The sequence below is a fragment of the Erpetoichthys calabaricus genome, chromosome 2 (genome assembly GCF_900747795.2).
Source record: "Erpetoichthys calabaricus chromosome 2, fErpCal1.3, whole genome shotgun sequence".
Lineage (NCBI taxonomy): Eukaryota > Metazoa > Chordata > Cladistia > Polypteriformes > Polypteridae > Erpetoichthys > Erpetoichthys calabaricus.
In genome coordinates, this window is record NC_041395.2 from 306,469,035 (window position 1) to 306,483,647 (window position 14,613).

The following is a 14,613-nucleotide window of genomic DNA, read 5'->3' on the forward strand; positions in this document are numbered from 1 at the left end:
GATATTGGGAACAAGGCATATGATAACTTACTGTAAAGGATGAGATGGCAGCTTTCATGTTAAGATATTTTTTTTCTTAACATCCAGGGTGATACGCAAAACGCATTCCATGAATTATTCAAAATACTGCTTTCTAATTGCCTGATTGTCATTTATCTTTGGGAAAAAGTTTGTAGTCTCTCTCTTTGAGTGATTTTATTTACTTTATTCAGTAATTTTCCAGCTTTTTATTTTGTTGATTTTTAAATTAGTATTAGTGTTTTTTCAGGCTTCTTGATTCTATTCAATTAACTGTATGAGCCCCTTTCGGAGCTTCATTTTTCTCCTAAATTTTAAAATCCTTCTGTATTTTAACCATTCTTTATGTATACATATTTTAGCTTTATTTATAGCTTCTTTCGTTCTGTCTGTCAAGAAGACCCTCCATTATTCCTTTACACTTCCATTTTCTTACCTCATTGATAGTGTGCCTGAATATTAAATTCTCATTCATGTAGCTCTATCTGTTGTCTCAATTCACAGATTTGCAATGTGTTGAATTGATGGTGGTCAGACACAAACCCGCAAAGTCTGGCTCACAAGCAGCCTCCATCCTGGTGAGCTAGCAGGAGGATTCCCTATCTCAGCCATGCAGAAATAACCTCTGAAATTTCGAGTGGAGTCTTTCCTGGTGACATCAACTGAGGCCTCACTCTCTCAGCTCCAATCCTGTACTGCACCACACTGCCACTCCATTCCACCCATCCACAGTGAAAATCCCAACCCTGTCACATCACGTATACAATTGTGGATCCAAACCCCACAGCATCTCAGGTTGCAGATTTGCACTGTTTGTACTGCCAGTGGTCAGTTGCAGACTTGCAATGTATGGCTCAGAAGCGGTCTCCTTCCTGGTGAACTAATACAAGAATTTCTTATTTCAGCTGTACATGTACCACTTCTTAGCATTGCAAGTGGTGTGCTTTGCTGGTGAAGTCAGCCGTGGTCTCTTTCTCACAGCCCCCACTTTTCCTGCACAACACTGACACTACACTCCACTCATCCACAATGAAAATCCCAGCCTAGTCACCAAGTGTATTTTCATGGACTCCCTCCAAAAAGCATCTCAGTTCACAGATTTGCACTTTGGTGAACTGGCAGTGGTCAGATGCAAATCTGCAATGTCTGGCTCACAAGCGGTCTCCTTCCTGGTGAGCTAATAGGAGGAATCCCAATCTCAGCCACGCAGAGACAACTTCTGAACATTGTGAGTGGAGTGTCTCCTGGTGATGTCATCTTTGGTCTCACCTTCTCAACCCCAGTCCTGCACTGAATAACACTGCCACTATACTCCACTACACTCCACCCATCCACAGTGAAAATCTCAACCTTGTCACCAGGTATATAGCTGGAGACATAAACCTCAAAGTATTTCATTTTGCAGATTTGCACTGTGGTGAACTGCCAGTGGTCAGATGCAAACTCGCAACATATGGCTCAGAAGTGATCTCCTTCCTGGTGAGCTAATAGGAGAACTCCTAGCTTCAGCTTCAGATAACACACTGCGAGCAGGAGCACTTCCTGGTGACTTCAGCTGAGCTCTCTCTCTCGGACTTTTCTGTGCAGTACTGCCACTACACATTCCAAATACAGAGTGTCCTACTGGCAAACCTGAAAGTCCAACCTAGCAAAAGCTAAATAAATCCTCATAGGTTACTTAGAACTCAAGAACTAACTTTGGCAAAATTTAAGATTGTTTCCAACCCCTCAACTTTTTGTTTTGCTTTTTCTCTTTCTTAATAGACTTGGACAATCAACCTTTTCCTTTATTTGTCCACAGATCCTTTAAATTCTAGGTGGGGCTGTTAGATGAAACTTTCAAATAAACGTTCAAATGGATATTTAGTACTAGGCATCCAATTGATTTCTTTATAATGTCCTTGACGAAAGATAGTTTCAAACTCCTGCACAGCAAAGTTGATATAAATAACAAGAATACAACTGTGTGCACATTTAAAAACAAGTAGCGCTACCAAAGAAAAACAAACTCTGAAGTGATGTAAATTTGGGAAAAAAACCCAAAGATCATGCCGGAAGGTCCCTTCTGAACTCACCCATCCCACCTGTGTGCAGACAAATATTTGAAAAGAGCAATGCCTTCATTTATTGTTTAAGAATACCAAAGCAAAATGTGCACTACAACAGCAATAACTGCAAAGATATGAATGGAATTGCTTATTGATTGATCATTTAATGTGTCTGTCACAAATAAGACAGAAAACCTCATTTTGTAAAGAAAGTTCAGTTCACACCAAAAGATCACAATGGAAGTGTATCGCCCACAACATACGAGAACACCACCTTTCTATTATATGAGGTTTTCAAAGTTAAAACGTGAACAATACAAAACAATGTATTTTAAAATGCTTTTAGAAATCTATCATAATTTAAGGAGTACCCTTGAGACAAGTGCTTAAAAGGAGGTCATGTATAAGTACCAAGATCTTCATCCAGGCTTGCCTGGTATTGCAAAAAATGAACAGATTATCACTTGAATACTAGGAGTCATCAGAAAAGATCTTAAGCAAAGGCTTTACAGAGTTGTACTGTTATCCATTGGCCTGTGAAGCGTGATCTAATTAATCGTACAACACACACTGACAGTTTTCTTCTTGTCCGCTTCTTGCACCATCCCCTGGCAGACGCTGCAAATCTCCTGCTAAATGACGTCTTGCATTCTAATAGTGACAGATACACTGAACCAGCTGGCAAATTTTCAGCAAAATAAATAATGCTATTTCAATAAAAATACAATACCCCCATTTTAATAAAAGTTCAGCCCAGGGAATATTTAATTCTCATTAATTTTCTAAACACACAAGGCAGCCATTTCAATATTACCGCTTGATCAAATTAACTTTTTTTTGTATGACTTGAAAATTATATTGTTTGAAAATAAGGCTCATTTTCTTAAAGTAGAAACATAATCCAACTGAAACCCAAAGGGAGCTGTGCATTTAGAAAAGATGAATATTGTCACATTTTATGCAAAATTGATTTTGTTGGCCGCAATATAGTATTTCTCTACTTTGAATGTTTCACTTAAGTAAAACAGCCTGAAATTAAAATTATCTATTGTCTTCCTCTGTCTTTCATGTACAGTATGTGTATATCATCAACAAATGATAAGTCTACAGCTTTCAAAAACATTGCTGTAATGGTTCTTAAGTATTTAAGAAAATGTTTGAAACAAATTCATTTCATGAGCATTTTATTTATACACACACAATGACAATTCTTATTATGGCACTTATAAAACTAATCCTCTGTAGTAGTTGTCTTATTAGTCTTACCGAATTAGTTGAAAATGGCTCATTTGTTGTGAATCCATCCTCAACATATTCATTTTCAAGTCTAATCTCTTTTATGGTTGGTGGGTCTCAGCCTATCTCAGCAGTAAAACCAATGAGACAATAATTTGCCTGGATAATCCATACATTTCTTTTTAATACATAATTTTCAAAAATAACAATTAAATAAAAATGAATATATATTTGGCACTGTGTTTAGGAGTGTCAGCTATCCATACTTAGCCCAAGAACTTGGGTTTGTCGTAACCAAAGGTTTTTCTTCTGACATTCTGTTTTTAATACCCGCTAAAAAGATTGCTGTCAGGTCACACAGTGATACTAAATTGTCCTGTAGCTGTGATTATAACCATCATGTTTTTAACTGTTGTTCTATTTAAGAATGGCTTCTGCCCTCTAGGACAGGCGCTCTGATCCTAAACAACGATAAATGGGTTCTGGGAATGGATAAGTAGCAGGATAATAGTTAAGCTCTAACAATGCCAATTTTATATTATTTATATTCTTGGAGTGTTTATTGCAGTTTATCACTACAGAGAGTGCACTTAAGCATTTAAGCATAGCAACGTTTTTTATTTTGCAGTTAAATGTGACATTACCGCTTCAAGCAATAGTGGCTGCTTCCCTTATTCCCTTATAGATCTATGATTGCAGGTTTTTTCAACTTACCTCCACAATGAGCTCTCCGTTACACTCCCAAGGTTAAAGTCATATAACTTTGTCAGGATTAGAATCACCTGTAAAAAAAAAAATAAAAAAAATGTTGATTAACCATATGTTTCTAAGACTTTTTCAAGGTAATAATACCAAAGTCCACACTAAATAAAAGCACTATTTACTCATCCTTTTTTAGAAACATATTCTTTTATCGAGGATCGTGGCTACTAGAGCAAAAGGCCAAAATACCGGTAGAACAAAATCCCTATCAAGAAGGTGAATTGAACTCTGATTTCACCATAAACTGAGTTTTCATCTTAAACTTTTATGACAGGCATCCAGTTTATAATGAGTAGTAGAACACAATCTATTCAAACAAGAAATGTGTCACACATGCATGTCTGAGGTCCACCATCCAAGCTCTTCACAGGTATGTCATACCACCCCGGGCTGAAAGGGGGTGCTGCTGCTAACTGTTTTATCATTTTCTTCCTCCACAGTCTCAAAAAACCTCCAAGTGAAGGCAACTGACTCTGCCTCTTCTCATCCTGGAGCTTCAAAAGGACAACTGCCCAGATAGTGGCATCACATATCATGGAGGCAACTTGACAAAAGGAGTTTGCGACCCATCGGCAGAGTCAATTTAATAGGAAGCCACCCTTTTACGTGGCAATTGCTTTTTGTTGCTTTGTTTACACCATTGTGCATTATTTTTATTTAAAATTGCAAGAAAATGGGGAAGGATGTATTGGCACTGCATAAATTCTCCAGTTGTTACGACCTTCTCTCACTCTGACGACTGAATGTGAAATTAAATTGAAATTAAAAAACATGCCAGAAGTGTTGTCTGAGAATTATTGGTGAACAACTGCAGTAATAAACTTGACTGCAGGTGGCACTCTTTTATGGTGTGACATTTAGATAGATAGATAGATAGATAGATAGATAGATAGATAGATAGATAGATAGATAGATAGATAGATAGATAGATAGATAGATAGATAGATAGATAGATAGATAGATAGATAGATAGATACTTTATTAATCCCAAGGGGAAATTCACATACTCCAGCCGCAGCATACTGATAAAGAAAATATTAAATTAAAGAGTGATAACAATGCAGGTATACAGACAGTCAATAACTTTGAATAATGTTAACGTTTATCCCCCCGGGAGGAATTGAAGAGTCGCATAGTGTGGGGGAGGAACGATCTCCTCAGTCTGTCAGTGGAGCAGGAAAGTGACAGAAGTCTGTCGCTGAAGCTGCTCCTCTGTCTGGAGATGACACTGTTTAGTGGATGCAGTGGATTCTCCATAACTGATAGGAGCCTGCTCAGCGCCCGTCGCTCCAACACGGATGTCAAACTGCCCAGCTCCATGCCTACAATAGAGCCTGCCTTCCTCACCGCGTGAGGCGTCTCTCTTCTTTATGCTGCCTCCCCAGCACACCACCGCGTAGAAGAGGGCGCTCTTGTTATTTACATAACCTCACCGCTATTTAATTGGTGTTTTGCGTCTGATCGTGTAACAATAATCATCTACTTTCACAACCCTGAAATAACTAACTAATCAGAATGATAAATTAATACCTGTTTATTTTTCAGTTAATTGTTACCAGTCCTGGAATTAGTCTCTGCCCATTGTACAAGGTGATGCTCATGTGAGCTTGGGCTTTCTTTACATACAGAAAAATAAGAAATAGGTATAGTGGAAGCAACCAGAGATAAGGAACAGTTAGTGGTTGAATCTTACTAGTGAATCTGTAGGCATAACAGGAACACACTGCCAAAACGTAATCCTCAGAGCCTTACTGGCAAATTTAAACAACTCGGTGTACTAGGACTAGTAACCACTAGCCTCATACTTTGTCATTCTTTCCAGTATTGATTTTTTTTTCAAACACATTTTCCTGCACCTTTATAGGTCCGTTCAGGTTACAATTTGAAAAGCACCTACTGCAGTTGTCATGTTTGTCTGTTCATCTGTCTGTTCACTTAAAAACAACTTGGCTCACATTTGCCTAGTTTAGTTTAAATTTAGCACATTTATACTTCAAGGAAATTTGTTGGGACAGTTTAATTTTTGTTGATATATCCTGAAAAGAGCAAATTTTTGAAATTTCAAAATCTCCCATATACAAACATTAGCCAATTTGCGAACGCGTCTATCTTGAAACAAAGAAACGTTCTGTGCAACTTCATGTGTGGAATAGTTTACTGTTTAAAATTTATCTTAAGAGAGGTTACTTCAACATGTAAATTTTCCTCTTTTGCTTGTCTGACAGAAGAACAGATTCACAATTCAGATGGTTAAATGCCAGAAAGGCGTGCAAGGTACTACTACACCAGCTATTGTCTCTTGATGTATTTGTTCAAAGCAGTTCCTAGACTGATGTTACTTGATTATGTTGACCTCTTTTGTAAGTTGCTTCAGAGAAAAGCATCTGCTAAGCAAAAAATGTACATGTATAGGTCAGAGGGGACTGGGCGGTCTCGTGGCCTGGAACCCCTACAGATTTTATTTTTTTTCTCCAGCCTTCTGGAGTTTTTTTTTGTTTTTTCTGTCCACCCTGGCCATCGGACCTTACTCCTTTCTATGTTAACTAATGTTGTCTTATTTTAATTTCTTATTTTGTCTTTTATTTTTCTTCTCTTCATTATGTAAAGCACTTTGAGCTACTTTTTGTATGAAAATGTGCTATATAAATAAATGTTGTTGTTGTTGTTGTTGATGTAAATGTATAACTTGTTTAGTTCAATGTTTACTGATAATACAACAGAGTGGGGAAAATACTCCACTCCAGCTTTTTAATAAGCTTTATACAGTGCTTTACAGTATAAGAAGATAGATAGATAGATAGATAGATAGATAGATAGATAGATAGATAGATAGATAGATAGATAGATAGATAGATAGATAGATAGATAGATAGATAGATAGATAGATAGCTAAAAGATGCATTTTTCTAGCCAGATCCACAATGATTTCTTTAAAGCCTTTCATGAGATTTTGGTTTCTGACTGAATGGATTGAGTATATGCACATATACAAATAGGATAAGGCCCATGATAAAATATCAGAAATATCAGTGTGTAAGATATCTTAATGCACTGTATCAGCAAAATAAAATGTACAGTAGATGTACTTTTCATACAAACATTATGCTGTGCTGCATATGATGCAGATGGTCGGGGTTAGCTTCTTGTCACCTCCTATTTTGGAAGCATTAAAACCTTTTGTGCATGAAGACTGGTCTTTATGCGAACTCATAATTTGATAATTTCATAATCATAGTATTAAGTCAACTCACCTGGCACTAATTCATTGCCATAGCTGTAACATTTTCAGTACATGACAGCAACATCAATGTATAGTGGGATGATCCTCACAGTCTACTGGCATGTTCTGCTAAAACATTCTCTTTAGTGACGTGTGGTAAATAAATAAACTTGACAATGAAAGGCTGTCTTGGTGTTGTGCATTTTAATGATCAAAAAAGGAAAATTCGGCCAGGAGGAACCTGACAATAACAGTGCCACACAGATTGATCTGCTGCATCCAAATGACTGTGGAAATGTCCAAATTAAGTATGCACACATTGTAATAGATGGAGCTGAGATGGAAGATCTGGCCTCTGATCATTATCCAACTGTGATAAAGCCTTCAGACCAACAGAGACGTGTCAAGTCCAAAGTAATTACTTTGCAGCAACCAGGAGACATGTTTATTAGACTAAGAGATGTGTGATCACTTACACTAGACTGATGACTGACCAATACTCTTTCAAGCAGCAATTCCTTTTCCATTTTATGCAATCCTGCCTTATCAGTCTTAGAATTAAGGTAATATATCAATAGAACTGTCAATGTGCTTGTATCGCGTTCTTAAAAACCTGATTATGGATTGACATTGCTGCAGATGACTGGATCCGTGAAATCGCAAGCAGCTTGCTAATTCACACAACGTTCAGCACGGATGTCTTTCTCTTTTTTTTTCTCTCAGTCTGTGTGTGTGTGTGTGTATCTGGGTGTTTAAATGTAAAAGTTTATGAAAAGGGACTTTATTGTGAAACCTGTTTTGTTTAAAAACACATTTCCCAGTAATAATTAAAATTAAGAATAATTGGAAACACTTTAGAATATGGATTACTAAGGGGAATCTACTGGTCAGTAATATTTAATACCATCGTAACACACTCTTTGTTTAGTTTTAACACTTCTGTAGCTCCAATGATGCATTAGATAGGGGTTATTTTTAACATATCTATAATCCACTTAATGCTGCATAACAATACATTAACAATAGCAATAAATGACAAAAATGTACTAATCAAGCATCTAAAGCCTGTTCTCATAATTCTTAACACAAATTGCTTTGTCAAGCCATTTGCGAGAGATCTTTGGTTTGAAAGCTGCTCTCATTCATTCAAACACAATTGCAAGATCCAGTCTTAGTAAGTTAATGTTAAACTCACATAAGCATTTTTTTATCTATGATGGAATGAGGGCAGCATGGTGGGGAAGTGGTAGCTCGGCTACCCTGCAGGGAGTTTGCATGTTCTTCCTGTGTCTGCGTGGGTTTCCTCCCATGATCCAAAGATATGCAAAATTGGAAAAGCTAAATTTGTCCAAGTGTGTGTTTGGTGTGTGTGTATGTGTTTAGCATGTATGCGTGTGTGTGTGTGTGCGTGTGTGTGTGTGTGCATGTGTGTGTGTTCTCCCTGCGATGGACACCCTGTCCAGGGGTTGGTTCTGCTTTATTCTGTTTGCTAGCCTAGTATAGGCTCCAGCATCCCCTGCGACCCTGGTTAGGAAATGACATGATATGTTTGAATGTTAGTTTTACATAACTAATGGAAGGTTTTGTTTCGTCTTCTGTAAGCTAACATGTGAATGGAATATTCTTATAAACTCAGCTACTGTTTTTTTCTGATGTGACAACACTGATTTCAGTTAGAATGAAAAATAAAATTGTTTGATATAGACAGAGACAGTTTTGTAATTGGTGTGTCATATTGTACATACTACTGTGTTCTGACATATGCTTTACCAATACAGAAACCTATAAGGTAACATAAAAAACATAACTAAGATTTAAGCCTGAAACTGAAGTTATTTTTTGTGCACGTCATTAAATTTTTTCTTCATTTTGTATGAACTGTTTTTTCTTTCAATTCCATTACAACCTTTAAAGGTACTGGGACTACAGAACTTTCTCTTTTTTGGTTTAATGCTCAAAGCTCGAACTGTTTCAGTAGCTGCAGAAATTTAGAAACATTGGAGAAATGCAACTATGGGAGATGCTGTACACCCAAAATCTGGCCAAAAAACACAAATAGGAAGGCCAAACAAATCAGCTATTTTTTATGCAATAAATATTAATTTTTGTTTATTAATATATATATATATATATATATATATATATATATATATATATATATGACCACCAGGGGGCTCCAACTCCCCAACACACTCAAGAATTATGATGTGGGAAATGCTTTCCCTTTGTTCCCCACCACCAAAGCACAATGAAGCACAGTCCAACACAATAAAGCACACAGAACTTTGCCTTCTCTCTGTCTCCCTCTCTTTCGCCTCTACTCCTCTCTGAAGCTTCATCCTCTTCCTCCCGACACTGGCTCTCTGAATGGAGTGAGGCGGCTCCTTTTATAGAGGACCCAGAAGTGCTCCGGGTGTCCCGTAATCTCCTTCTAGGTGTACTTCCAGGTGTGGTGGCAGTGCTGCAGAGAAGGGCTCAGCTGCTCCCCATGAGCCCCCTGGTGGTGGCCACAAGCCCCAGCAGATTTGAGCTTCCATGCTTTATATGGTGGCACCATATCAAGTCAGGGGGACTGCCCTCTATCGACCTAGGCTGGTATTTAGCGCTTTGGGTACTGAGTAAAGCACTATATACATGTAATGAATTATTATTATTATTATTATTGCAGCCCGTGCAAGCTCTTTCCCCTGGTCCTTCTTTTAAGAAGGCGTCCTGGCCGAGTGAGAGTCCTGGTAGTCTATTACTATATATGTATATATATATATATATATATATATATATATATATATATATATATATATATTGCTAACCCTCTTCAACTATTCTTAACATAATCTAATAACTTTTGCTTGCTGTCAAACATAGGAGGGTAACCCTAATTCTTGTGAGTTTATGAAAATATTGCTTTCCATGCATGTGAAACTCTGGCCCCAAAACCCCAAATGTTAGTTGGTGCAGAAGGAGATCAAGAAGACACCAAAATTGAATCCAAGTCAAAGGATTTTGAGTCAGAAGAACAGAAGTCACTTCAAGTAGACAAAGAGCAATGACATATCATATATTTAAGATTTGCTTCATTCTCTGTAAGACAAATCTTAAAAGAGAATCATCTAAAAGCAACCAGAAGGCACTCCTCTAGCTGGAAAAGGACCTAATGATGGAAATAAACACTGGCGACCCTTGATGATTCAAAATCATACCATTCAAGACACTCATCTTGTATCCCAGTAATATTAAGTTAGTTTTGAGCCCTGCAAACTTAAAATTTCCTTAAGACAGTTCAACAATACATTGATTGATGGCTGTTTTATACAGCAGTTGCAAAGATCAAGTGCCGTACTCTGAGACTCCCCACAGAAGCTAGTGGCTGTATATGAATACATTACATTATATAAATTGAAATGAACTCAGTGACACAAGAATTCGATAAAGCAGGTTTAGTAAATTAATGTATGGATGGACGGAGTAAATGACCCTTACACACTCTGCCAATGCGTTTGGATTAAAAACTGCAATTCTGGTCATCATTCCAGGTTCAGCACAAACATTTTCATCACTTAACTGTGCGTATGGCTCCTCTCCTAATGCTAGCATACGTTTATGTCACTCTCATATTCTCCTGAGTGCTTCATTCAGCAAACTTGTCCCATGGCTTTCTGTTTAGAAAACTTCTAGTTTAAGCAATCAGTGGACATACTCATTAATTTGGGGGCTTGTTCTTGCTCAAGTCTGCTTGGGTCCTGAATTCCTACAGGAAGATATTTTGTTTGTATTTATTTATTCACCCCGTGGACTGTAACCACTGGAGTTTTTCCAGATTTTAGATTTTTATATATATTTAGTTCTTATTTAGTTTTTGTTTTTCTAGTTTTAGTTTTTTTTTTTTTTTTAGCTTTACATTTTTTACCAAATAACATTTATTTTTTGTCACATTTTATTACTTTTAAATTACCAAAAATGTCCACACAATTTCGCAAGTGTAAAAATGCAGTTGTCTTCATAGTTGTCAAACAGTATACTGTATCATTCATGTTATACCTGTTGTCACAAACGTGAGACTAGGAGGGAGCTGAGTGGACCAAGTGGAGGTAATTACCCGCCAGGCCAGGTGGGTGGCAGGTGCTCTAAACCTAATTCTGTTATATCTGCACACCAAATACGGGAAAACCTGTCTGATTTAACATCGCTTCCGGTTCCAGCTGCCAGAACGATGTCACTTCCTGTTATCAGCATATAACGACAACATATCCCAAAACCTAATCAGTTCAGTCCTGGAACTCAACCTATCAACAACCTCTTGTTCTTTCGTTAACCTTTTGCAGCCAGGGACAATATACGGATGGCTGCCCCAAACCTTTCCAGTGTGTTGAGACTTATTCTTTCACACTGTCAACATAAGACATTTAATTTTACTGTCTGCAATAGAACTCAACTTGCTCCTGATAAAGCCTCGCAAGTGAAATGAAAATTTCAAAAACTAGTTTTGCTTTCTTTGAAATTTTTTGATTTCATTTAGTTCTAGTTTTCCAGTATTTTTAGTTAACAAAATGAATATCCATCCATCCCGCTATATCCTAACTACAGGGTCACAGGGGTCTACTGGAGCCAATCCCAGCCAACACATGGTGCAAGGCAGGAAACAAACCCTGGGCAAGGCGCCAGCCCACTACAGGGCACACACACACACACACCAAGCACACACTAGGGACAATTTAGGATCGCCAATGCACCTAACCTGCATGTCTTTGGACTGTGGGAGGAAACCCACGCAGACACGGGGAGAACATGCAAACTCCATGCAGGGAGGACCCGGGAAGTGAACCCAGGTTTCCTTACTGCGAGGCAGCAGCGCTACCTCTGCGCCACCGTGCCGCTCACAAAATGAATTTTTTCATATAAATTACGTGTTTTATTTTATGTTAACAGGAATAACACTGATTACCATTTCATCATCTTTTATTTTGCTAAATATTGTATGTAAACAGTTATTGATGACAGACAAATGCAATCAGATTAGCATACAATTTTTTTTGCTAATATAATTTAACACAATATCCATTGTTTTTTGAAAGTCACACAGGAAATTGAAGTACCAGTTCTTAACAAGCAGCAGAATTAAAATGAAGTATAAAAACAGACGAGGCCTGAGCGAACTAAAAGCAGTGTCTATAATATTCACATGTCTAAATTTCTTTGGGAAGTAAGCCTGGCACTATTAGCTATTTCTGGAATCACAGAGGGAGAGCTAAGACTGCCATCCAATTACATAACTGATTCCATTAGCAGCAAAAATCGGCTCTAATTAAAAAAAAAAAATGGAATGAAAACTTGCAGCTACTGCATCCCCCAGAACTGGAATTTGGACGGCAAGCTCAAGGAAGTGTCTGAGCTATTAATTCCCTTAGTTTAGAGTGGTGTTCAAAAGGTTGTATTGGCCGTTCATCTTATTATCTTAGTATTTGATTTTCCAAATGGCCACATAACTAATGTCTCGTTTTTTTCCTCTGCACTAATGTCTTGATGGCCTTCTTGGGCTCACTGGTTCTAAACCTGACATTAATTCACTGTACTTTCTGGTCATTATTTTTTTTATTTTTTAACTTGCCCATTACACTTTCCAGTGTCTGAAATGAGTGAACCTAAGTAAAGTTATGACTTCTTCTTTTGACCACTCTGAAATTTAACAGGAAGATGCAATTGTTAGAACTTTCTTAAGCGAGTATAGTAGTGAATTAGGGATTTCAGTGCAACAATTATGATGGCTTCTTTGCACATGGAATTTGGCACCAATCCACAGGATCTTACCTTTAAAAGGTTTCCCGATCAGGTTTCTCAGTGTCTACCACTTGATTTTTGGAGGTAATTGAGTTCAGAGATGATTTTTTCACAAAGGCCACTGATATGACAAAGGACATATTTGAATTGAAAATCTAAAGCTGGTGCACATTACACAATTTTATGACTCAATTAGTGACATTGCCATCTCTGTCTCTCTGTTTGACTGTTTTATATTAGAAAAGATCAAGCTTTTAATTTATAACCTCACAAATCACACATCCTAATACATGTTCATGTGTATATTGTACTTATCTCTCTATTATAAAAAAAAATCTAGGAAGGGAGACGTGATCTTTTTGGATCTTCTCGGAAGACAATTTGACATCCCGTGAAAGACACTTTAACGTCCCGCAAGGAAAGGCAGTGAGGCAACATTTAAAAGAAGTTCACGGACATCTAACCTAGCAGTTGTTGGAATGCTTTTGACAGACGTGTTTCATGTGCTCCCAGCTCTTAAAACAGCAACAAGCGACAAGCAGAACATGCAGCTCGCTAGCAGCAGCAAGCCAGCAGATGATCCGACTGCTACTCCTTAACGTGCGTTCAGCCAACCCTCCCCCCCATTCACGTAACGCAAGCAGCAGAGACGCGATGTGAAAAAAGGACAGCTGCTATAGAGGCTTTTAAATGATCAACACGCAGCGTGATAAGCAGAATACGCAGCTCGCCAGCAGCAGCAACAAGCCAGCAGATGATCCAACTGCTTCTCCTTAGCGTGCGTTCAGCCACCCCCCCTTCACAACGTGAGCAGCATTATACATCCTGCAAGAAAGAGATTTAACCATGCCAGTGACAAAAATAAAGGACAAGTACAGTATTATTTTTACAAAAGTTTTAAAGTAAAAGTGTAAATAATGCATATGTAACAATTCCCATAAAATAACAATCTCTTTAAATTGTATATCTGGTAAACCAAACCCGGGGGTGGGCAAGCGAAGCGAGCAGGGGGCAGAGCCCCCTAGTATTTATAAATTTTTGCATGATTTACATCATTTACAATGTTTCCAAAATATCTATTTGCATATACTTGACGTTTCTGACTCTGGTCAGTGGGTGACAGAATAGAGCACAGAGGATGACAGTACATCTAATCCTTGAATGGCCTATCATCCTCTAAATATAAAGAAATCCAATTCTTCAGTCTGATGACAATTACTTGTATGAGTGGTCTAAAATAAATAATGATAGAGAACATTTAAACTTCACCAAATGATCAGTAAAATACATTTTCATAGGAAGAATAAAAAAGAGATCTCTTTAATGTCTCTGTGGTTTCTTTTAGACAACAGTGAGATTAGAAATAAATAAAATGCAGACATTTTCTTTTGTCTCCTGCTTCTTGGATTTTTCTCCTGAGAATAAATACCCACACGTGTCTACTCTTGAGCTTCAGCAGCCACAAAATGGGCTCGGCTCTTCCAAGTAGTCTCTTGACGTTATTTTGAAACTATCTGCATTGTATGCTCAGTAATATATTGTAAAAGTGCATGG

The 14,613-nt window shown here is 37.7% G+C and overlaps 1 protein-coding gene across 1 annotated transcript in view; it reads right to left on the bottom strand.

Annotated features, from left to right (window-relative positions):
* Positions 1 to 14,613, bottom strand: part of sorcs3a (sortilin related VPS10 domain containing receptor 3a) — a 1,273,344-nt gene that overhangs the window by 861,133 nt on the left and 397,598 nt on the right. Inside the window, exon 2 of the mRNA XM_051922209.1 lies at positions 4,017 to 4,084. Within this exon, the coding sequence (XP_051778169.1) occupies positions 4,017 to 4,084 (68 nt within the window). The remainder of the gene's footprint in view (positions 1 to 4,016; positions 4,085 to 14,613) is intronic.